Source organism: Cnephaeus nilssonii, assembly GCF_951640355.1.
Source record: "Cnephaeus nilssonii genome assembly, chromosome: 7".
Lineage (NCBI taxonomy): Eukaryota > Metazoa > Chordata > Mammalia > Chiroptera > Vespertilionidae > Cnephaeus > Cnephaeus nilssonii.
This window is the reverse complement of record NC_137078.1, coordinates 33,203,115-33,228,086: the sequence shown is the minus strand read 5'-3', so window position 1 is coordinate 33,228,086 and position 24,972 is coordinate 33,203,115. Positions and strand designations below refer to the sequence as shown.

At 42.4% G+C, this 24,972-nt stretch overlaps 1 protein-coding gene across 3 annotated transcripts in view; it reads left to right on the top strand.

Annotated features, from left to right (window-relative positions):
* The first annotated feature begins 10,279 nt into the window (after positions 1 to 10,279).
* FNBP1L (formin binding protein 1 like) overlaps positions 10,280 to 24,972 on the top strand; it is a 123,432-nt gene continuing 108,739 nt past the window's right edge. The window contains exon 1 of one of the 3 annotated variants that reach the window (XM_079776999.1): positions 10,280 to 10,527. In XM_079776999.1, coding sequence (XP_079633125.1) covers positions 10,504 to 10,527 — 24 coding nt within the window. In that variant the 5' untranslated portion in view covers positions 10,280 to 10,503. The remainder of the gene's footprint in view (positions 10,528 to 24,972) is intronic. The other 2 variants (XM_079776997.1, XM_079776998.1) reach the window with 2 other exon arrangements.

The window sequence follows — 24,972 nt, the reverse complement described above, 5'->3', positions numbered from 1 at the left end:
TTTGGACGGCAGATGTTGGATCGAAAAAAAAAAAAGAAGTTGCTATTATTTATGCTAGAGATTGTTTTCCTCTCAATAGTGGAAATTCTGTATGATTGGTAACCATTTATAGATGAGACATTGATACATATGTTTAAAAAAGCTTTCTACACTTCAAATAAGTTTATGTAGAGCTTTATTTTTTTCTTTGGAAATACTTTTCAAAAAAGTGCTGCAGACATTACTAACTTTATATATAGAATAAACTTTTGCAAAAATTTAATTTTAAGAGTTCGATTTGTGGTTGGAAGTAGATGTATTTGGACTAGTAAATTATTCTATATTCCAGAAGGCAGCAGTGAACAACTATGTTTCACAGTCTGACTTAATAAGGGAACTTACTAGTATGCAGGAAAACAATGAAACTGGAAGGCTCATCAGCTAAATGTTTATAACAAAGAAATTATAAGAGACTTACATTTGAATTAGTACATGATAAAATATCAAGAAAATGTAGCATTTCGATGGCATATCATAGAGTTCAAACATATGTCTGGAGAGTTTAAGTAAAAGTTTATTTTCCATAATTAATAAAAGGATACATTCTAATAATTTTAAAAATCGCTAATGAGCCTGTGCAATTTGAACTCTTTCAATTTTACTCAGTAGATGGCTCCATTGTCAAAATATGTGGAGAAAGCTAAAATAATATTATTTCCTCGATTCTCTCTCAGTGTTGAGTACCTTATAAAATATATAATATGAAATAGAAACTATGTAGTAATAGGTTGTCAAAATAGGTAAAGTAGCAAAAAGGTATGAAATAATTGGTTTGGCAGAACTTTGTATCACTTAATGATGCAAAATATGATTGGTCATAGCACCTGGAATAAATTAATAATAGATTGCTGTTATACTAAAGAGATTTTGCTTTCAAGATGCTGTTATTGTTTTACCTTTTTTCCCCTTTTCGTTGTTAAACATTTATTATGTATTCTTTACTTGGGTTATTTAAAAAAACCTCTTACGCCCTAGCTTCAGCCTGTGGACTGAAGGGTCCCAGGTTCAATTCTGGTCAAGGACACATGCCCAGGTTGTGGGCTTGATCCCCAGTGGGGAGTGTGCAGGTGGCTGCCAATAAATGATTTTGTCACATCATTGATGTTTCTATCTGTCTCTCCCTCTTCCTTCCTCTCTGAAATCAATAAAAATATACGTATTTTCCGGCGTATAAGATGACTGGGCGTATAGAAGACTTTCCTGGGTTAAAAAGTCGTCTTATACGCCGGAAAATACGGTATTTTAAAAAAGTTTCTTACAACAGTCCTATGAGGCATTTATTGCTATGAGCCCTAATTTTTCAGAAAAGGAAAGCAAGGTTCAGAGAGAATACTAATTTTCTCAAAGCGAGTCAAGCAGAGAGTGGTGAAGCCAGGATTTGATCTGAAAGTCTCTGACACCTACGCTCACTTGTTGAATCATTGCTACCTCAATGTCGCAGAGGGACCTTTGTTCGCATTCTGGTGTCTTTGTTATACTTTATTTTTTAAAATAAAAAATTTAAAATAAAATTTTAGCCTTAGCCAGTTTGGCTCAGTGAATAGAGAGCTGGCCTGCGGACCAAAGGGTCCTGAGTTCGATTCTGGTCAAGGGCAGGTATCTTGGCTGCAGGCTCCTCCCCGGGCCGGGCCCTGGTGTGCTTGCAGGAGGCAACCAATCAACGTGTTTCTGTCATGTTGTTATTTCTCTCTGTCTTTCCCTCTCTCTTCCACTCTCTCTAAAAATCAATGGAAAAATATCCTTGGGTGAAGATTAAAAAAAAAAAACAAAATACTTCCATAAAATAAATAAATAAATAAATAAATAAATAAATAAATAAATCCTACCTAATAAAATAGTAATATGCAAATTGACCGCACCTTCGCTACGCCCAAGCCACGCCCACCAGCCAAAGCCACACCCACCAGCCAATCAGGGCGAGTATGCAAATTACCCAACAAAGATGGCGGTTAATTTGCATACACTGAGAGAGGGAGGAGTGAAGACTAAAGACAACTTAGAAGGAAGAGGGAGGAAAAGCGGAAAGCAAGGTGGCTGCCAGAGGGAAAGCCCGGGCGGGGCGGAGCGGGGTGGAACGGGGCGGAGCGGGGCGGGTGGCAGTGGCGAGTGGGTGCAGGCGCGGTGGCCGCAAGGCGGCGGCAGCGCACATGGCCGCAACAGCCGCTTGCAGGATTTTCCTGCAAATGGGCTACTAGTAAATAAATAAAATAAAATTTTATTGTGTGCTCTGCCTTTTCCTAGCATCAGAAGCATTTCTTTTGCAAGTCAGTGAAAGTTTTTTATATTTCTTTAATTGTTACTTAACCATTCTCCTATTATTGGACTTTCCAATTTCTTGTATTATAAGTACCATCATAAGGGACATCTTTAAGCGTGATATTTGTGTGGACTGATTTTGAAAATTGGGTTTTGGGAGAAACCAAGATGGCGGCATAGGTAAACACCTGAACTGCTGCCTTGCACAACAATTTCAAAACTACAACTAAAAGACAAAATGGACATCATCCAGAACCACAGGAAGGCTGGCTGAGTGGAAATTCTACAACTAGAAGGAAAGCGAAAAGCACACTGAGACTTATAGGAGCTGCGGAAGTGCAGAGGTACAGAGGCACGTGCGCGGAGATGGCTGGCAACTGAGTACGCGGCTGGCTTTTTCAATCTACAGGGAGACACAAACTCCCGACTGCTCTGAACTCCAGTTCTGGGCGAGACTCTGGGGACCCAGACTCATTCGGGGAGAAACTGGACTGTCTGGCAGCAGGCGGAACTCGACGGTGACTTTCTCTCAGAGGTGCTTGCAGCAATTACCGAGGGACACTGAGACCCAGGGACCTTTTAGGGCAGGGCTGACGGGAAGCCATTGCTGTTTGCTCCGCCCTGAGATCCCACCCTATGAAGCCATTGCTGTTTGCTCTGCCCTGAGACTCTGGCCCATCCAAGCTGAGTGCAGAGGCTTTTGCATATGAATAGCCTGGTCCTTTGAATTCTAAAATTTCCTAACAAATTGCAACTGAGTCAGTGAGACCCAGAACATCCAAAAGAAGGCCCAAGGCCCCACAGCAGCTTGCATTGCTTCACAGTTGGGCCTCATCTGGGCACCTCCAAAACCCAAACAAAGAAGAGGAATCTGCAGATCTCTCTGTAGCTCCTGCTGGGTGGCCTTAGGCAGAGGCTAAATTAGCACCTCCTTGGAGACCCAAGAGCCAGTATACCCAGGGACAAAGTGGGACCATCCAGATTACAACTCCTCAGATCCATAAGGGACACACTCAGGGGGAAGACTCAGTGAGCACCAAAGTCCCACTGAAGCAAGTCTTGTCTCATAAGGGTGTCTCCAGCACAGAAGTTCTCCTATCATAGACACAGCTGATCCTCATAGCCAATTGGCTTGGAGGTCAATTCCTCCCAGTGATACCAACAACAATCAAGGCTTAACTACAACAAGACTGTGCACACAGCCCACAAAGGGGTGCACCAAGAGTGTCCACCTCAGGTAACTGGGGAGGCTGAGCCACTGGGCCCTATAGGATACCTAGCACACAAAGCCACTCTATCAACTCAGGGAAGCAGCCAAAATGCCGAGACAAAGAAACAGATCACAAATGAAAGCAATGAAAGAAAGCAAATGACTGGATATAGAGTTCAAAACCACGGTTATAAGGCTTTTCAAGAATTTTCTAGAAAAGGCCGATAAATTTAGTGAGACCCTTGAAGATATGAAAAAGGACCAACTAGAAATTAAGCATACACTGATTGAAATAAAAAATAATATACAGAGAGACCCAACAGCAGACTAGAGAATCGCAAGAATCAAGTCAAAGATTTGAAATACAAAGAAGCAAAAAACACTCAACCGGAAAAGCAAAAAAAAAAAAAAAAAAAGAATCCAAAAATATGAAGATAGTGTAAGGAGCCTCTGGGACAACTTAAAGCATACCAACATCCAAATTATGGGGTGCCAGAAGAAGAGAGAGAGCAAGTTACTGAAAACCTATTTGAAGAAATAATGACAGAAAACTTCCCCCACCTGCTGAAAGAAATAGACTTATAAGTCTAGGAAGTGCAGAGAACCCCAAACAAGAGGAATCCAAAGAGGACCACACCAAGACACATCATAATTAAAATGCAAGAGCAAAAGGCAAAGAGAGAATCTTAAAAGCAGCAAGAGAAAAACAGTTAGTTACCTACAAGGGAGCACCCATACGATTGTCAGCTGATTTCTCAATAGAAACTATGCAGGCCAGACGGGAGTGGCAAGAAATATTCAAAGTGATGAACAGCAAGAACCTACAACCAAGATTACTCTACCCAGCAAAGCTATCATTCAGAATTGAAGGGCAGATACAGAGCTTCACAGATAAGAAAAAGCTAAAGGAGTTCATCACCGCCAAACCAGTATTATATGAAATGCTGAAAGGTATTCTTTAAGAAGAGGAAAAAAAAGAAAAAGGTAAAGATAAAAATTATGAACAACAAATACATATCTATCAACAAGTGAATCTAAAAATCAAGTGAATTAAAAATCTGATGAACAGAATAAACTGGTGAATATAATAGAATCAGGGGCATAGAAAGGGAGTGGACTGACAATTCTCGAGGGTAAGGGGTGTGGGGGTGCGGGAAGAGACTGGACAAAAATCGTACACCTATGGATGAGGACAGTGGGGGGTAGTAAGGGCAGAGGGTGGGGTGGGAACCGGGTGGAGGTGAGCTATTGGGGGAAAAAAAGAGGAACAATTGTAATAATCTGAACAATAAAGATTTACTAAAAAAAGAAAAGAAAATTGGGTTGTGGTTTTTATTTAAATATATTCTATTGATTTTCCACAGAGAGGAAGAGAGAGGGACAGAGAGCCAGAAACATCGATGAGAGAGAAACATCGATCAGCTGCCTCCTGCACACTCCCCACTGGGGACGTGCCCGCAACCAAGGTACATGCCCCTGACCGGAATCGAACCCGGGACCCTTGAGTCCGCAAGCCGACGCTCTATCCACTGAGCCAAACCGGTTTCGGCGGATTGTGGTTTTTAAATATTTCTTTTCTTCCTTTCGTTCTTTTTTTTTTTTATAAGTCAGGGAGGTGAACCACGCAAATGATACTTTTAAAATATTTTAAGTGTGGGCAATTTCATACCATCTATATGTGTAGAGAACAATGAGCAGATCATCCTAGGAAGCAGAAAGTTTAAACATATTTGATGATTGGCTTTCGATGTGTTATACAAATTAGAATAGCAATTTCACCTTGCTATTCTTATAAATTGGTTGTAGATAATCATGAAATGATTTTGTATTCTCCATGTACTTGTTGGCTCTTAATGGGTAAAGGATCAGAAAGCAAAAAGCAAGCCCATATGGGCGTTTGTATCCCATCACATAGCTGCTTGCAGTATATTATAGTTCCCTGTAGACTTTTCTTTATCCCCCACTAGATCAGGAATTTCAGGAAGCTGTGAATATACTTTTGGGACACTGTAGTATCCCCAGGGCCTTGCAATAATAATATTTGGCATTGGGCATTTGGCATTTGATGGGCATTCAGAAAATTGTGTTAAAAGGAAGCAAACAAGTATGAAAACTAGCCATACACAATCAGGCAAATAAATACTTGGAAAATGACCCCACTCATTTGGAATCATTGTAGACAGGAAGGTTTTTGAACTAATTTTCCAAGTAACCTAAGGGGAGACTTTTCAGAATCACGAGAATTCTAGGAAATGGCTCTCACTGAGTGGCTCCTGAGGTCAAGATGACAATCTTTGATTGACAGGCTGAAATGAATTTAGTCACTTTTTTAGGTCACTCTTCCGTATACGAATTCTAGGCACATTCCGGGGAGGTGCATTTCAGTCTGATGTGGGGCAAATATTTGCTTTGTTGAAAAAACAAAAGCCATCTTTTTCTCATTGGCTGTAAGATGACTGCCATGCCATTGGGAACAGGTCACACCCTTTGCCTGCTTTTGGGGAGGGGGGCGGATAGGGGGGGAGGAGACACTCTAGAGTCCTCTTGCTACCCTGATAGCATCACTCTGCTGTCACTGCAGTTGTTGGCCTCTCTTCACTTCCTGCTTTGCTCTTCATCTTCTGTATTCCTGGCAGGGATAAGTTCCAGAATCCAAGTTGGATAAATGGTTCCTTTTGTCCCCAGCTCTCAAGGTGGATCCCAGGACGGAACAGGAAGTGCTGTTTTACATTTTTTAGAGATAAAAATGATGTGTTTGCACTGCTCCCATAATGCCTTGTCATGGGTCTGTAAAGAATAAGTCATATATATATATATATAAATAAATATAATTTCATACCCAGTAGATTCTGATTATGTCAAAAATCAACAGCCTTATAAACTGCCATACTGATTATATATATTTGTGTATGTGACTATATATGTGTATGTATGTGTGTATAAAACCCTTCTGGATGCCCCTATACTATTTTAGGGGTTTGTTATAAAAAGGAATACTTTGAAATCTGATTAATTTGATTGTTGTGACAAAATATACTATAAAACATATTTATTCTTTTGTTGTGCTAGCTTTCACTTTCTAATCAATTTGCTTAAAGACTTTAGTGAAGTAAATAGCGTATTTTAATATACAAATATTTAAAAGATATTAATTTAAGTTGATTATATGATTTATACTTAAATCTTAGTTATGTAGGATAACAGAAATTTTTATCTGAGTTTGGTGTCCCAAGACCTAACTTTTTACAGAGAAATTAACTGTTCTAAGTGTGGAGTTCTGTTTAGAAACTTTGGAAGAAGAATGTTCATCTAGCCCTGGCTGGTTTGGCTCAGTGGATGGAGCGCTGGGTTCGATTCTGGTCAAGGGCACATGCCCAGGTTTCGGGCTCAATCCCCAGTGGGAGGTGTGCAGGAGGCAGCTGATCAACAATTCTCATTATTGATGTTACTATCTCTCTCTCCCTCTCCCTTCTTCTTTGAAACCAATAAAAATATTTTAAAAAAAGAATGATCATCTAGGAGATAAGACTTTCTGTTCCATTTGGGTATTCTGTAAATTGTGTATGGTTGAGGATAATCTTTAATATGTATAGTACACTATTTTACTTTTTGAAGGGAAAGTATGTAATTTAGGTTTAAATTATACTTCATATGTCTTAACTTTTATGACAATATTTAGGTTCAATAAATTTTAGACACAAGAAAGAAAAACAAAAACCAGAGGATGGGTGAGTCAGAAGAGTTAATCTGCAGCCTGCAGGCCAAAACTAACAAAAGACTGCACACATTCCTGGATGTATGTTGAAACTTTGAATCAACTCTCAAGCAGTTATCTCAGCAGTTTTCTGGAAAGAACAGGGGACTACTAGATGCCGTGGCGTTCTGCTTACCCTGGAACTTCCCAGACTGTTGCCCACGCCCAATCCAGAAGCAACAAATGCCACTAATCACTATCCCAGGACTTTCCCAGCTTCGCCTTGCCCTCCCGCGTTAATATATGGCCAATATAAATTCTTTCAAACAACGTACATTGTTCTTCCTCAAACCATAGTATAAAAAAGTCCCGGTCAACCGCAGGACTGTGGACAGTTTGTCTTCTCCATCTGGCCCTGATGCTAGTGGCTTAGCGTGCATGCCGCAGGACCTGGTTCTTTCTCTGGCTAGCATATGGCTCAACAAACACTTTCAGGAAAACCTTTGGTCTCTAAGGTTTTGCTTTAACATTAGCTTTGGAATGGTTCTAAATAATGATACATCCAAAAAAAAAATAATGATACATCCATTGAATAGGTATATTTTCCTTGTAATTGCTAATTACTTTCATGACGTCTAGGAGTGATAGGAAGGGAGAGCAGAGGTGGGCAGCAGTGTCAGGTGATACAAATAACCGTAAAGAAATTCTATGTGAAATAGAAGAAATGCAGAAAAATATTGGCATATTGAATCATTTAAAATTTGGCCATAACCCATCTGGAAGAGGGTATTTGTATGCTCAAGCTCATCTCAGAGAAGGGCAACAAAGAACTGAGCAAGCGTGTTAGCTGGACTGTCAGGAGGGCTCAGGCTGTTTGCCTCAACCCCAAGAGGGAGCACAGCTATGCAGGGACAAAGGTTGAAGTGAAGACATTGGGGCACCTGAGCAGGCCCTAGGGGAGGAGTTTCAAATGCAGACATGCTGGCAGGGAGATTGTCTTTTTCATATTTATGTTACTTTTTTATTTTAAAAATTTATTGGGGTGACATTGGTTAACTAACAGAAGTTTCAAGGGTCAATTCTATCATACATCATCTGTATATTGTACTGTGTGCTCACCACCCAAAATATAGTCTCCCTCCTCACCTTGTATTTGACCCCCTTTGCCCTCTTCATTCTCTGCCCACCCACCTTTCCTTCCGGTAAACACCAAGTTGTTGTGTGTGTCTATGAGTTTGTTTGTTTTGTTAGTTGGTTTGTTGCTGTTTTATATCCCACATGTGAAAGCATATGGTTCTTGGCCTCTTCTGTCTGACTTATTTCACTTAGCATGATACTCTCAAGATCCAGGTTGTCACAAATGGCAGTGTTTCATCCTTTCTTATGGCTGAGTAGTATTCCACCCTACCACATCTTTTTTATCTAATCATCCATCGAAGGACACTTGACTACCATCAACATAGGGGTCCATAGGTCTTTATGAATAAACTAGAGGCCTGATGCATGAAATTCGTGCAAGAGTAGGCCTTCCTTCCCTTGCTGCCGGCACTGGTTTCCCTCTGGCACCCAGGACCGGGCTTTGTCCCCGCAGCAGGCTTCCTCCGGAATGAAGTCTGGTCTAATTAGCATATTACCCTTTTATATTATAGATGTGTTAAAAAAATTTGGGAGGCATGTCAAAACCGGTTTGGCTCAGTGGATAGAGCGTCGGCCTGCGGACTCAAGGGTCCCAGGTTCGATTCCGGTCAAGGGCATGTACCTTGGTTGCGGGCACATCCCCAGTGGGGGGTGTGCAAGAGGCAGCTGATCGATGTTTCTCTCTCATCGATGTTTCTAACTCTCTATCCCTCTCTCTTCCTCTCTGTAAAAAATCAATAAAATATATTAAAAAAAATTGGGGGGGGGGGGGCAGACACTCAGAAGGGGAAGTGCTGGACCATACAGTAGCTCTATTCTTCATTATGGGAGGATCCTTCATTCACACTGATTTCCATAGTGGCTGTACCAATTTACATTCCCACCAGCAGTGTATGAGGGTTCCTCTTTAGGAAGAACTCAAGACACTCCGCTATCATGACACACTGAGGAGTATTCTACTAGTGACTGGATTGAAAGTGTGTGTGTCTAGAAGAGGAGCAATTAATGCTAAGGCATGTTAGGGAGTTGTTAAGGTTAGACATCTAACAGCACACCCAAACTTGCTGACTGCGGTTAATGATTGCTCAGAAAGGCTGGGAAGCAACTCCACAAAGGAAGAAGGAAACGGTGGCCCTTCCTCCAAGGCTCTGACATGCTGAAGGGGAGATATGTGAAGTCTGGATAGGTTCTTTGCACCACTGGGGAGGAATCTGGCGCCCTTGCCATCCATCCCCAACCACAAGGTGCCCATTTCAGAAAACGGGCAAAAGCTCCGTTCTCATTTCTGCAGGTGAGAGCTTGACACAATTGTCCCCGTCTTCCCTCTCGGGTCATGGCAACATCCAAAGAAGAATGCTGAAAGATCCGCCTCTTTGTATGATTTCCCGACAGAGCTTATAAAATTAAAATGTCTTATTAAAAATAGAATCAGGGGGCATTGCATTCACAGCTGATACTCAACCGCTACACATCTTAGTGATTCCCAAGATCACCTTAACCACAAAGACGTTTTTCTTATACAGTCAACCCAGCTCTCCCCGGCCTAAACCCAGGGATTTGGGAGAGGTTTCCTGGTCGGGGTTTCTCCCGAGTGGAGAAGAGGCAGGAAGGGCGGGTGCCCGGAGCTCGGGGCAGAGAAGGGCGGTGGGTGTCGTTTCCCTCTCTCCCTTTCCGTCCTGGGCACGGCGATCGGAGCGGCATCGGCGGGGAGACTGTCCGCGACCCGAGGTGCGGGCGGGAAGGGACCCCACACGGCGCCGGGCAGGTGGCTGACCCGCAGGACCCCGCCGCGGCGGCCGGAGAGCGCGGGCCCGCCCCGATCCCAGGGTGCACCGCGCCCGCCCCCTCCCCTCTCCCCGCCCCCTCCCCTCTCCCCGCCCCCTCCCCTCTCCCCGCCCCCTCCCCTCTCCCCGCCCCCTCCCCTCTCGCGTCCCGCCTCCCCCGGCTCGGCCCCCTCCCCGCCGGCTCCGGGAGGCGGGGACGCGGCGGCGGCGGCTGGTCCCGTCCACTCGCTCTCACTCACTGGGGAGCCTGCGGTGGCGGCACCTTCGGAGGCAGAGCGGCAGCCGCGAGCCCGCCGGCCAGCTAGTGGGGGGCGTGCAGCCTGACGGCGGAGCCGACGGACGGAGAGCGGGCGGCAGGCGGCCGGGGCGCAGCAGGTTCCACCATGAGCTGGGGCACGGAGCTGTGGGTGAGTGGACAGGGGCGCGCGGCCCCGGCCCGAGGGCGCGGGCGGGGTGGGTGCCGCGGGCTGTCGGCGGCCGGAGCCCGGCGGGCGGCGCCGCCCCAGGCGCGGGAGTTGGGGGTTCGCTCCCCTTTGTGTGCAGCCCTCTCGGCCGGGGTCGGAGGGGCTGCGCGTCCGCGCTCCCGCCGAGCCCCCGCCGCCCGGTGGGCCGGGGCAGCGCCCTGGACGGCGGGGCAGCGGCCCGTGGGCTCCCGCGCCCGCTGCCATCCCCTCCCGCGCCCTCGCCCTCGCCCTCCTCCGCCTTCACTTTCCGGGCGCCTGGCCGCGCGCCGGCCGCGCTGCTCAGCCTTTGTATCTCCCCGCCCGGCGGCGGGGGAGGGGGCCCCATTGTCCCGAAGGGGCGCTGGTCGCGGGCGCGGAGGGGGCCCGCGCTGCTGCCCCTCGCCCGGGCGGGCGTCCCCGGGGCGAGGGCGTCGCCGGGCCGGGCCGCGCGGGGAGCCGCCCGCCGCTCGCGCCCAGGTAGGGGAGGCGCGCGGCTTTGTTCGGAGCCCGGCCTCCGGCCAGGCAGGCCCGGCCCGCAGCCCGGCTCCCCGGCCCGTCTGCGCGCTCCGCACCCCGTAGCCCCGGGGACTGCCGCCGGGCCACCTCGCCTGCCACCTGGGGCCCGGGGGTGGCTTTGGGGATCCGAATTCAATGGAGGGATGGCCCGGGAAGCCAGTGCTTCCCAAAGGAGCGCGCGCTGCCCGAGGGCTTTACTTCCCCTAACGTTGTTCTGTATTCTTGCAGGTTTTCCCTCTTTTTTTTTTTTTTTGTCTCTTTCTTCCTCGCCTTTCTCGGGCGCTGTAGCCTCCAGACAATGCCCAGTGTCGGGCCAAGGTGCGAGAGGACCGTAATGGGTCGCAGGTTTCGCTCGCGACGCCCCCGCGAGAGGGTGGCGGTGTGGAGGGCCGTGATTGCTCAGGTGCGGCGAGGAACGGGGCGTGGGCGCCGCCCGGGAGCCGCCCGCCCCAGCCCCGCCCCTGGGAGCCCACCTGTGCTGTTTTCCGTGCCTTTTGTTAACGGGGATCTGGTGAAATCCCTGCAGAGAAAGGGGAGAAAGGACTTTTTAGTATCCGTACGTGCATTTAGGAGTGAAATGAGGGCAGATTGGTAAATTGAAGGGACAGATGTTTTACATTATTATTATTATTATTTTACATTTTGCAGATTAGGAATCTTAGCACTGGAAGAGACTTTAGAAGCATCTGGTTGAACACCTGCTGAGCTATAGCCCGGGAAGCTCCTGTTACCTTGTGGATAAGTGCTTAGCCTGTAAACACCACCCAAGAGAAAACACCTCGGGAGCCTCTTCATTTCGTTTCTTAGATAGCATTCATTTTTCCTATATTGGGGAAACTTGTAGGCTACAGGAATTACCTTTACTCCGGTTAGATTCTCAGGTGTTCCTGGTCTTTTCCCTTTGGCGGTGTACATTCTATAATTGATGATAGTGTGTGGTTTGGTACCTTCGATATTATAGCATGCCATCAATTACGGGAGAGGGGTATAGTTTTATTTTCCATTTTTATAATTAGAAAATACTTCTATTTTTATATAATTGACCAAGTTTCAGATTTTTAAAAGTACACAAAGGAAAACAGTGGAGGGATATCATGTAGACTTAACTCTTAATTTGTTTAAAAAATCACTTTGTATCACATTTATAGAAAAACAGTTTTAAGGAGACACAATGTAATATTTTAGTGAACACTATGCAGTTTTAAACTTTTTTTAGCCCTTGTCAGTGTGGCTAAGTTGGTTAAAGCGTTGTCCCTTACACCATAAAGGGGGCGGGTTTGATTCCCAGTGAGGGCACATACTTAAGATTGTGGGTTCGATCCCCTGTAGGTTATCTCTCTCTGTCTGTCTTGTCTCCCCACCCTCCTCTTCTTTCCTCTCCATCTCTTTAAAAAATAAAGTTAAAACATTTTTAAAATTTAAGAATATACAATTCAGAAGCAGTTACCAACTCCCCCCCCCACTTTCTCCTATCATTTAGTTATTTATTTTCAGCATTTTAATATCAATCTGAAAAGGTAAACTGTATAAGAGATGGGAATTTCTGTTCTAGTATCTTTTTCGGAAATTTAAAAAATATTTAAAAAATTTCTCTTAAACTTTAATCTCCATGTTTTAAATCTTTTTAGTGGTTTGAGGATTTGAGGGAAACATTTATTAGGAACTAAATAATGTGGAATCAACTGGATGCTTAAACCTTACATAAGTAGAAGTTGGTGTAGAGGACTATTGGGACCAGAAGAGACCTTAGAAAAATTTGACTAGACTTCCTGTTTTTATTGTTCTCAGTTTTGAAAAAAGGATATTGTGCTTCCAGTGGATTGTAACAAACAACTATACTGTGCTCTTGCCATTGAGGAATTTGAGGTTGGGAAATTTCTCTTGAAATTTCAAATTTAAAAACCAGTTTTCATGTTTAGGATTACATTACTGTCAGGAAGGTTTAATTGTTGAGAGACCATGTTACAAAAAAATGATATGTAGTTATGCACTCAAACTTAAGTTTCTTTCTTTTAAAAATATATTTTTATTGATTTCAGAGAGGAATGGAGAGGGAGACAAAGAGAAACATCAAAGATGAGAGAGAATCTTTGATTGGCTACCTCCTGCACACCCCCAACAGGCATTGAGCCTGCAATCCGGGCATGTGCCCTGATAGGAATTAAACTGTGACCTCCTGGTTCATAGGTCTACAACCACTGAGCAACACCAGCTGGGCTAAGTTTCTTATAATATTCATTGTAGTTGTATTGCTGTCTTAATGCTTCTTAAATCTTATGTTAAAATTGAGAATAAAGTAGTAAATTAAAATGAAAAACAAAACAAAAAAGTAATACATTAGCCACTCTAATACTGATTCTGTGGGACAGAACTAATAGTGATAGGCCCAGTGGGTTGTGGCAGACTTTGGAAGTGTAGTTGTGAAGGGATATGAATGCACTGATAATAAGTTTGAGCTGTGTTTTAAGGAATTTCTAGTGTCCTGAATGAGTCTTTAAATAAGGTGGACACTGTTCTGTGTTCTGCGTAATAGCAAACAGAGAGTGGGCAGTGTCTTCCTTTCTTCAGGATGCAGTGTAATTATTAGATTAAGCATCTTAAGCATGGTTTATTGTGTTGATTTCTTTATTATCACAGGAAGAATGATTGAATTAAAAATAATCCAAATATGTATTAATGACTCCACAAAGCACAGATGTAATTATTAGCTCTGCTTACAAATAAGAAAATTAGAAATTGGAGAAGTCCTGTGTTTAGTCAGAAAGTTGACTTATTAGGAAATGGCTTTTTGATTGTTTTTGAGAAGCCAGTTAAAGTTCAACAACAAAAAAAGTCCATGTACAGTTATGAGTGTATATATAGATAAGAAAAAATGTGGCGGAACACATCGTATTCATATCATGATTTAATTGAAAATTTGCCCCCCAAGGGAAAGGAGGTGACTAGCCTGGAAGTTAGAGGGTAGGTTTAAATATCCAACTAAATATATAGGGGCTTAATAAACCTTTTTTTTAATGCCTTAGTTTCCTGGTCTGAGATTTTATTTAAATACCATCATTATTTTTGTTGTATTGTTAGGGAAGTGTATTTTAAGAATGCTCATGACTTTTCGGAAAAAATTGAAAATGTAGATTGGATCGTAGATTCAGTGGATTATTTAACACCCCAGTCTTAACCCTTGAATTATTTCTTATCTTTGTCCTCATAGCACTTTATATAGCACTTCTATTTTAACACTTATATTGTAAGTGTACTAGACTTTTGAGGTTTTTAAAAATATATATATTTTTATTGATTTCAGATAGGAAGGGAGAGGAAGAGATAGAAACATCAGTGATGAGAGAAAATCATTGATTGGCTGCCTCTTGCATGCCCCACACTGGGGATCCAGCCTGCACTGGGAATCAAACCATGACTTCCTGGTTCATAGGTTGACGTTCAACCACTGAGCCACACCAGCCGGGCTAGACTTCTGAGTTTTTGAGTGTAGGCACAGTTAGTTTTCTTTGTTTTCACTGGCTAAAACAATGCTTGTAGGACAAGCGTGCATGTTTGCCCAATTGAATTAACAGCTCCTTGCATTACGCACAATATTGGTTGCTGATTAAAAGTACATCCTGGAAGAAGTCTTTGTGGTACCAAAGCTTTGCAGGTGATGATATAATAGGTGGTCTAGATAACAGTTCATGAAGGTCTAAATGAGCTGAAAGCAGAATGATAAAGCTAAGTTTTAGTACTTGGGTTAAAAATTTTTACTGTTTGGAGAAGGATGAACTGACATAAAAGTAGTTCTTCTTGTGAATGTATCTGACTGATACTTTGGGGATTTGTCTGCCAAAATAACTGGTGGAATGTTAGGCCACATTAATAGATTTGTCTAGAACAAAGGAATTGGGTCCCATTGTATTCTACAATGGTTAGACCACGTCTGTAATATTGACTTAATTTTACTTCAAATTTTTTAGAATGCACTTATCTAAAGAAGGTTGAAAAAAAAAACTAAATCAGTGTGAACTGTATTGCTTTTATATATATATATATATTTAAATATATTTTATTGATTTTTTTACAGAGAGGAAGGGAGAGGGATAAAGAGTTAGAAACAGCGATGAGAGAGAAACATCGATCAGCTGCCCCCTGCACACTCCCTATTGGGTTGTGCCTGCAACCAAGGTACATGCCCTTGACCGGAATCGAACCTGGGACCCTTCAGTCCACAGACCAATGCTCTATCCACTGAACCAAACCTGTTAGGGCTGTATTGCTTTTTTGAAGACTATGAAACTGCTGTAGGAATTCAGTTTAATTTAAAAAATAAAAGTTTTGTGTTTTTATAGGGAAGCATTGTGCAATGCATGGTGAGATTTATGAAGGCTTATAATAGCCCTAGAGTTATTTTGAGATGATATTACTCTTTTAACTCCAAATTCTTCGCTTCAGTGATATTATTGTACAGAATGTCTCTGTTAACCAGTTCCTATCAACCCACTCCCTCCAGACACTCTGGATGCTACCTTTCTTAGGGGACTACCACCTTATATTATTGTTATTTCTTACACATTCAAATCTTTGGAAAATGGTCATGGTATACATTCCTTTTGTTGGTAGAAATTGCCATGTTCAACATTACAAATGTATTACAGATGTTGTTATTTATTAAGGAGGGTGAGAGTTTCAAGAAACCTTTTTATGACACCATTCTCTTCTGACTATAATAAGGTGGGAGCTGGAGAGCTGCCACTAACCAGTATCTCATCTGCATTGCTACTTCCATTCCCCTTCCCTGCCTTTATCTTAAAACATTTACTCTTTTTCCTTCCCCCAGTCTATAAAATGTGGGTTTGGCTGGAAACTTAAAACCTACTCTACCTACTTTTTCCTATATTTTAACTCATGTTTGCAGGCAGAACACAGGACAAGAGAATAGTAATAGTTTATAATTATGAGCATCTTCTATGTGTACCTACAAGTGGTATCTTATTTATTTATTTAAAAAATAATTTTTATTTTTCCATGGATTTTTAGAGAGAATGGAGGGGAGAGACAGAAACATAGATTGGTTGCCTCAAGCCTGCAACTGAGGTACATGCCCTTGACCGGAACTGAACCCGGAACCATTCAGTCTGTGGGCTAAGGCTCTATCCACTGAGCCAAACTGTCTGGGACTGGTGTCTTATTTAATAATCTATAGTCCTTACACATTTTCGGCTCAATAGCAAAAATGAAAAATGCTGTTTTGGAGGAAATACTCATCCCTACAGCATTTAAAAACTAATAAGAAAAGGTTATATAAAGGTTTTGTTTTCTAGAAAGCAAAAACTGTTCTACATATTAGTTCAGGCTATGTACAGTATATCAGACATACCAAAAAGATATTTGGAATAGGGAGGGTTTGTATATGGGGATTCCTGAGAAGTTCCTAGAGGGCAGTGATCATGTCTTACTCATTACTTATTCATTGTCTGAATCATTGTTGTATCCTCAGCTCAGCACACTACATGGCATAGAGCCTAACACTACCAGGATCTTTAGTAAATGTTTGCTGGACTGATTAAGTATAGTGGCTAGGTTTGGCTTGAATTTGAGTGTAGGATACCTGAAAGAAAGTAGGGATGGAGTGTACAATGGGACCAGGCTAAGAGATTCATCTGGGGGAATGCTTTATTCAAATTCATGAAGTGTGTGTGTGTGTGTGTGTGTGTGTGTGTGTGTGTGTGAGAGAGAGAGAGAGAGAGAGAGAGAGAGAATGAGAATGCATAGTTATGCATTAGCATATAATGAACTCAACTTTTAGACCTTTAAAAATCCACAGAAGGGAATCTTTGTTAAGCTGGAGGGATTATCTCTTCTGAATCCTTTGGTAGTACTAGGTGGAATCTCTGGGTTTTAGGAGATGAAAGTTGTATTGATTTGATTACCTCTGCAAGAATATTAGAAGTATGTTGGTTCCTTTAATAATATGTTATTGGTTCTGAAATCATTTTTATTTTTAACATGTTATTCCTGCAATTTGTTTTATACCATTTCCCCCCCTTTGCCTCTTATCTGTGACTTAATATTTTTATATCAGTTTAGTTTCAGTGTTTTTTTCTGAGGTTGAGAGGTGTTCATTGCAAAAATGCAGTTTTGACTCCCCCAGTGTTGCTTTAATTACTAGTATTATTAGCTGATTTATGGACTAAGTTTCTCATGGAATAAAAATAGGTTAGAATATTTTGAGATACCATTTTTAATTGATGACAGAATGATAGATGCTTTAAAATTGCAAATTGTGCTTAAAAGAATCTGTTGGGGTTACAGTTATTTTTAATATTGTTTCTGTGCTTTTCAGCATTTCTTTCCTACAATAAGTTGCGTTAGATTACTTTCACAGAATTTTCATTCTGTATTATAATCTTTTAAAAATATGTTTTTATTGATTGCAGAGAGGAAGGGAGAGATAGAAACATCTCTATATATATATATCTATATATATAAAAGCCCAAGTGACCCTTATGACAGAATGACCAGAACGACCGGTTGATCAGTGGCTATGACGGGCACTGACCACCACGGGACAGACGCTCAATGCAGGAGCTGCCCACTGGTGATCAGTGTGCTCCCACAGCCAACCTCCTGTGGCCCCCCCCCACCCAGGGCCCTGATTGGGGGGCTGGCTGGCCAACCTCCCAGGGTCCCGCCCTCCGGCTGGCTGGCCCCCCTGAGAAGGCCTTGATCACTGGCCAGGCCGAGGGACCCCACCCGTGCATGAATTTGTGCACTGGGCCTCTAGTCAATGATGAAAGAGAATCATTGGTTGGCTGCCTCCTCCTACTGGGGATTGAGTCCAGAACCTGGGCATGTACCCTGACCAGGAATCAACAGATAACCTCCTGCTCAACCACTGAGCAACACTGGCCAGGCAGTCTTTCTTTTGAAGTCACATTTATCATAGTTCTTTGAAACCACCTCTTTGTAAGATGACATCTGACTGCTTTTTGTATGTGGGATTCAGCATTTAGAATTTGTATGGAGTCCAAGAGAAGGAAGTCTAGAATAATAAAAGTTTTTGTAAAATGTTCCTATAGAATCCAAATGAGTCATTAATAATTGGGGCTTAGGAGCAATTTTTTTCTTACGGTCTTGATAGAGAGCTTAATCATCAGAATTTAACAATACCTCATGATATATGTGAAATATAGTATTTGTTATGGTTTGAAAAAGCATAAATGTATAGGGTCAGATTTTTCCCTTTTTTTTTCTTTAAATAAGAACAATCCTATATAATAAAGAGGTAATATGCATATTGACCATCACTCCAACACACAAGATGGCCGCCCCCATGTGGATACAAGATGGCTACCACAAGATGGCCAGCAGGGGAGGGCAGTTGGGAGGGACCAGGCCTGCAAGGGAGGGCAGTTAGGGGTGACCAGGTGGGCAGGGGAGGGCATTTGGGGGCAATAGGGCCGGCAGGGGAGCAGTTAGGTGTTGATCATGCTGGCAGGGGGAGTGGCTAGGGGGTGATCAGGCTGGCAGGCAGAAGCAGTTAGGGGCAATCAGGCAGGCAGGCAGGCAGGCAGGTAGGTAGGTGAGCAGTTGGGAGCCAGCAGTCCTGGATTGTGAGAGGGATGTCTGACTGCCCATTTAGGTGGGATCGGGCCTAAATGGGCAGTCGGACATCCCTCGAGGGGTCTCAGATTGGAGAGGGTGCAGGCTGGGCTGAAGAACACCCTCCTTCCGCCCCCCCTCCCCCCGTGCACAAATTTTGTGCACCAGGCCTCTAGTTAAAAATATTGATTTTAGAGAGAGGAAAGGGAGGGGGTGGAGAGAAACCAATTTGTTGTTCCACTTATTTATGCATTCATTGGTTGATTCTTGTATATGCCCTGACTGGGAATCAAACCTGCAACCTTGACTGAGTATCTGGCCAGGGCAGATTTTCCTATTTTTGGCACTTCATTATTTTTGTTGTTTCCAGAGAGTAAAAATCATCTGTTTGTTCCTGCTATATCCCTGCTGTATACTTAATTTGTAGAAAAGGAATAGGGATATTATAAGCACTGAAATGTTGGTTGAATGAAGGAATCAGTAGATTACTGTAACTATCATCAAATTATGTTTTGGGTACTAAGTTTTTCCTCCCTCAGCATGTGTATTTCTAATAGGTTTGAGATCCGTTTGATAATCTGGACATATAACTAGTTGTATCATATGAAATTTATCTCAATTATTTAGACCTAGAATTCCCATTTCCTTAATTTAAGTGCAAATGATCACTGATACAGCCCTAAGGATTCTAAAAGTGAGAACAGTGAATGTTCTGTTATATGCTTTGAGTATTAATTGATCGTTATATGTAAGAATAATGTAAATTGAGAATGAATTGGGAAAACAAAAGATTGATTTCAGAGAATACAGTGTTAAGGAGATTTTTGACAAATGTTAATGATGGTTAGTTGAGATTTTTCTCTAGTATAAATGATAAAAATCAAGGTAATTGAAACCGCTGTGATACATAGCTTAAAGATTTTTTTAAAAAACTTTTCCGATGAGTACTTATTATTAGTTAAGCCATGACTCAGGATCCCAGGGTAGGATTGTATGTCCACTTTGGAGAAGTGTCTGTTTAGGTCTCAAATATAGTTTTTATTTTTTTGTGTTTAGTTTTTTTATTCTTAAATAATACCTATAGTCTCCAAGGTGCTTACCTCCCCCCCCCCCCCCCCCCCTTTGTGAGTTTTGGTTCCTGTCTTTCATGTTAGAGACTTTCCTTACATATTTAGTGACCCCAGGACCCTGAAAAGATGTTTACCAGGATTAAGGTCTACCTGCATAAAATTTTTAGTCCTTTTAAAGAATTTTGTGTGATTTTTACCCTGGAATTGTTCAGATCCCCTACCTCTTTCCCATCCTGTTGTGAAGGGAGATGTACTATTCTTTCTGAGGTGTACTATAGTCTTTCTTTTGAAGTCTTTCTTTTGAAGTCACATTTATCATGGCTGTTTATGGTGTTGGGAGCCGCACTTGATTTTTTTTAAAAAACAGGTACTTAAAAAAATAACTTATTTGTCTTATATAACAAGAAATTTGGAAGTTGGCAGTCACTGGCATGGGTTTATGAACTCAATACTAACAGGTTCAGCATCTGTGCAGCTGTTTTGGACTTTCCCTCAGGGTTGCCAGGTGGTGCAGCTCCAACCATTATATCTGTATTTACGGGGCCGGGGCGGGGGTGGGGGTGGGGGGAGGGCGAGGAGAAGGGGAGAGGAACAACATCAGCTATATCTGTGTGTTTATTGGGAAGGCTAAAGCTTTCCTAGACTCTCCACAACAAACTTCTCCTTAGGTCTCACTGTTCAAAGTTGGGCACTTTGCCACTTGCACAAAATCAGGATTCTATCAGAAAGGAAGAATGCACCCCAAAACATAGCATTTATGGTCTCTGTCCCCAATGAGTTAAGGATGGCTTTGTGGAAGATACGGATATATCTTCTCTGTATATGTGAATGATAGCATAGGAGTTAAGAAAAGGCCATAATATAAGGGACAGAGCAGATATTTTAGAGATGAGGCCTTGAGGGGTCTAACACAGTCTATCATCATTTCAAGAGGCCTGGAAGTGAAGGGCTTATGTGTCTTAGCTGGAATCTGTGGGCTCCTGCTTGCTTGGTACACCATACCATGCTGATGTCACCTGCCAGAACAGATGAGAGTTTTGAGCAAGTGTCCAGTTGGACAGGATGTGGTGAAGTTGACCTGACCCCAGACTGAGTGAAGGCACTGCAGGGACTGATGAAAGGGTCCTAAAATAAGTCCAGAAGTTTATTTTGCAAGTGGAAAGATTTGCTGAATGTTGGAAACAATAAAGATATCCTATAATTACCCAGGTCTCTTAGTCACCTAAATATAACAAATACCAAGCTATAAAATTGCCTCCAGAGAGTTAAGAGCACTTACTTTTCTCTCCTTTCCCTCTTTAACCCTTTGTACTCGCTTGCTTTTTTCTCGATTCCTGCTACCGATGCTAACTATGTCGAGTCACACTCGACATCCGAGTGCAAAAGGTTAAATTGATACATTAGAACGGTTACAATTTATTACAATTAATGAACCAATAGTGATACATTATCCTACCTAATAAAATAATAATATGCAAATCAACCGCACCTTCGCTATGCCCAAACCACGCCCACCAACCAAAGCCACGCCCGCCAGCCAATCAGGGCGAGTATGCAAATTACCCAACAAAGATGGCGGTTAATTTGCATACGCTGAGGGAGGGAGGAGTGAAGACTGAAGACAACTTAGAAGGAAGAGGGAGGAAAAGCAGAAAGCAAGGTGGCTGCCAGAGGGAAAGCCCGGGCGGGGCGGAGCGGGGCTGAGAGGGGCAGGCGGCAGAGCACGTGGGTGCAGGTGCGGCGGACGCAACGGCAGCAGCAGCGCACAGCGCACGCGGCCACAGCGGCCGCTTGCAGGATTCTTCCTGCAAATGGGCTACTAGTTATTAATGAAAGTCCACAGTTTACTTAGATGTCTGTAGTTTTCTTTTTTAAAAAAATTAGTTTTTATATATTTTCGAGAGAGAGGAAAGGAGGAGAGGGAGGGAGGGAGGGAGGGAGGGAGAGAGAGAGAGAGAGAGAGAGAGAGAACATTTATGAGAGAGAGAGACATTGATCAGCTGCCTCCTGAATGAGAGAGAGAGAGAGAGAGAACATTTATGAGAGAGAGAGACATTGATCAGCTGCCTCCTGAATGCCCCCTGTGGGGGATAGGGCCCACAACCTAAGCATGTGCCCTGACGGGGAATCGAACCAATGATCTCTTGGTACATGGGTCAGCGCTCAATCATTGTCCACAGTGGCCAGGCAAGATTTCCTTAGTTTTTATCTAATGTCGTTTTCTGTTCCACATTCCATTTATGTCTTTTAGGCACATCTTGCCTGTGCCATTTTCTCTTGACTTTCCTTGTGTTTGATGACCTTGAGAGTTGAGAGAAGTACTGGTCAGGTATATGACGCCCCTTTATTGGAATTTGTCTGATGTTTTTCTCATGATCAGACTGAAGTTATGGTTTTTTGGGAAAAATATGTCATTTTCATCACATAATTTCAAAGGTACCATATTATGATTTATTAGCAGATACTGATGTTGATCATCTGGCTGAAATAGTGTTTGTCAGGTTATTCCACTATAACATTATTTTAATCTATTGATTTGAGAGAGAGTCAGAGAGACATTGACTTGTTCCTCCCAGTCATGCACCCATTGGCTGATTATTGTATGTGCCCTGACTGGGGATTGAACCTATAACTTTGGCGTATTGGGACTACATTCCATCCAGCTGAGCTACCTGGCCAGGCTGTCACGTTATTTTTCCCACTCTATCTAGACTGTATTCTCTAGAAGGAAGTCACTATGTACAGCTCATATTTAGAAGTTATGCTTCTCTCTTTTAGGGTGGAGTATCTACATAATTTATTTGGAATTCTTCTGAATGGGATATTTGTCTCTCACATTTACTTATCCAATCATTTATTTATATCAATAAGGACTCAGGGATATTTATTTTGTACTTTGGTTTATAATCCACTACTATTTCATTTATTTTATTGCTCAGATTGTTTCAGCTTTACCCATTGGGAGCTTTTTTAGGTGGCTCCTGTGCCTGTAACATTATCTCCATAAAAATGATTTTTAAAAGTCCCTTACTTTTTGGGACTACAAGATGGTCCAGTCTCATCTTGCATGTTTCGAAATGACGGAACTTTTTTTTATAAATGGAGATGGCAACGTAACCACGAAACGACATAAGTTGAGTCCGACGTAATGGTATTTACAAGGACTGCCTGTATGTATATTTTATTGACCTCAGAGAGGAAGGGAGAGGAGGAGAGAGATAGAAACATCAATGATGAGAGAGAATCTTTGATTGGCTGCTTCCAGCACAACACCCAAAGGGAATGGAGCCTGCAATCCGGGCATGTGCCCTGACTGGGAATTGAATCATGACCTCCTGGTTTGTAGGTCAACGGTCAACCATTGAGCCACACCGGCTGGGCAAAGTCCCATTCTTAATTCCCTTCAACTGATATCCAGTTGCTTACTTGTTCCTTTTCAGTATATATTTATAGCAATATCAAAGTTATTAACTTATAGTCCCTGGGAACCAACATTATCAACTAGAGTACAGTAATTAATTGTAGCTCCTTTTTCTTTTAGTCTTACATAATCCTCATTTTCAAAGTTACTTAGGTCAGCAACATTTCCCTCATCCTCCTAAGTGAGGTTGTTCCATGCATTTTTGTAATATAGTTATATTTTCTTAACATAATCTGTATTCTTTCTTGGGATCCTTTTACTTTCTCAATGATTTTTTAAAAAGTTGCATACCTTAAGGTTTATTCTTTGAGCTGTGAAATTTTGTAGGTTTTGATATGTATAATGCCATGTGTCTACCATTCCAAGATCATATAGAATAGCTTCATCTCTTAAAAATCCTCTGTGGCCTGAAAGCAGAGATTTAAAGAGATATTTGTACATCTGTGTCCATAGCATTATTCACAGTAGCCAGAAGGTAAAAGTAACCCAGGAATTTGTCAACATATAAATGGATAATCAAAATGGTGTGTAGATACAATGGAATATTATTAAGCCTTAAAAAATTAGGAGGGAAATACTGGCATATGCTGCAAATATGGATGAACCTTGAAGACATTATGCTAAATTATGAAATTAAACTAGTCACGAAAAGACAAATTCTGGATGATTCCATCTATAGAAGGTACCTAGAGTAGTCAAATTCATAGAAAGTAGAATGGCAGTTGCTGGGGGCAGGGAGAAGGGGGAATGAGTTACTGATGAATGGGTATAGTGTTTCAGTTTTGAAGATGAAAAGAATTCTGCTCATGGATGATGGTTGATCGTTGTACAGCAATATGAATGTACTTAATATCATTGAATTGTAAACTTAAAATGATTAAGATGGTAAATTTTGTGTTGATGATTTTGCTACAATAAAAAAAAATTCACTCCCTTTTGCCTATACCTGCTCATCTCTCACCACTCCAACCATTGATTTGTTTTCATTTACTTTTTAAAGAGCAGTTTGAAGTTCACAGTCAAATTGAGCAGAAGGCAGAGATTTCCCATATGTCCCCTGCCCCCATTATCTACATCCTACACCAGTTATAATTGATTAACCTACATTGATACATCATTATCACCCCACGTCCATAATTTACATTAGGGTTCTCTCTTGGCGTTATACTTCCTATGGGTTTAGACAAATGTATAATGACATATAGTCACCATTACAATATCATACAGAGTAATTTTTCACTGCCCTAAATGTCCTCTGTGCTCTACCTACTCATTCCTCCCTCCTTCCTAACCCTGACCACTGGTCTTTTTTCTGTGACTTTTTATTCCCCTAAAAAGATAGCCAGTACCTATTAGGAGTCACACTCTATTTCCCTTTCTCCTCCAACACCAGCTTTAGGAAACTACTAGTCTTCCTCAAAATATGTGCTTATTCTGGACATTTCATATAAATGGAATCATACAGTATGTGTGACTGGCATTTTTCTTTTTTGGTACAGTGAACTTTATTGATGGTGCACGACAAGGTAGGACTCCCTAAGCCCCTCCCCTTATTCAGCAGATCTGGCATGGACACTGGAGGTCAGGAGATTCTCCATGTGTTGGGGGATTGATCTGGGGCAAGCACTCTCCAGCAGCTGAGGGCCTCTCTTCCTCTCGCTGGGGCTGGTGGTCCAGGGGGCTCTTACTCCTTGGAGACCGTGTGGACCATAAGGTCCACCACCCTGTTGCTGTAGCCAAATTCATTGTCATACCAGGAAATGAGCTTGACAAAGTGGTCATTGAGGGCAATGCCAGCCCCAGCATCGAAGA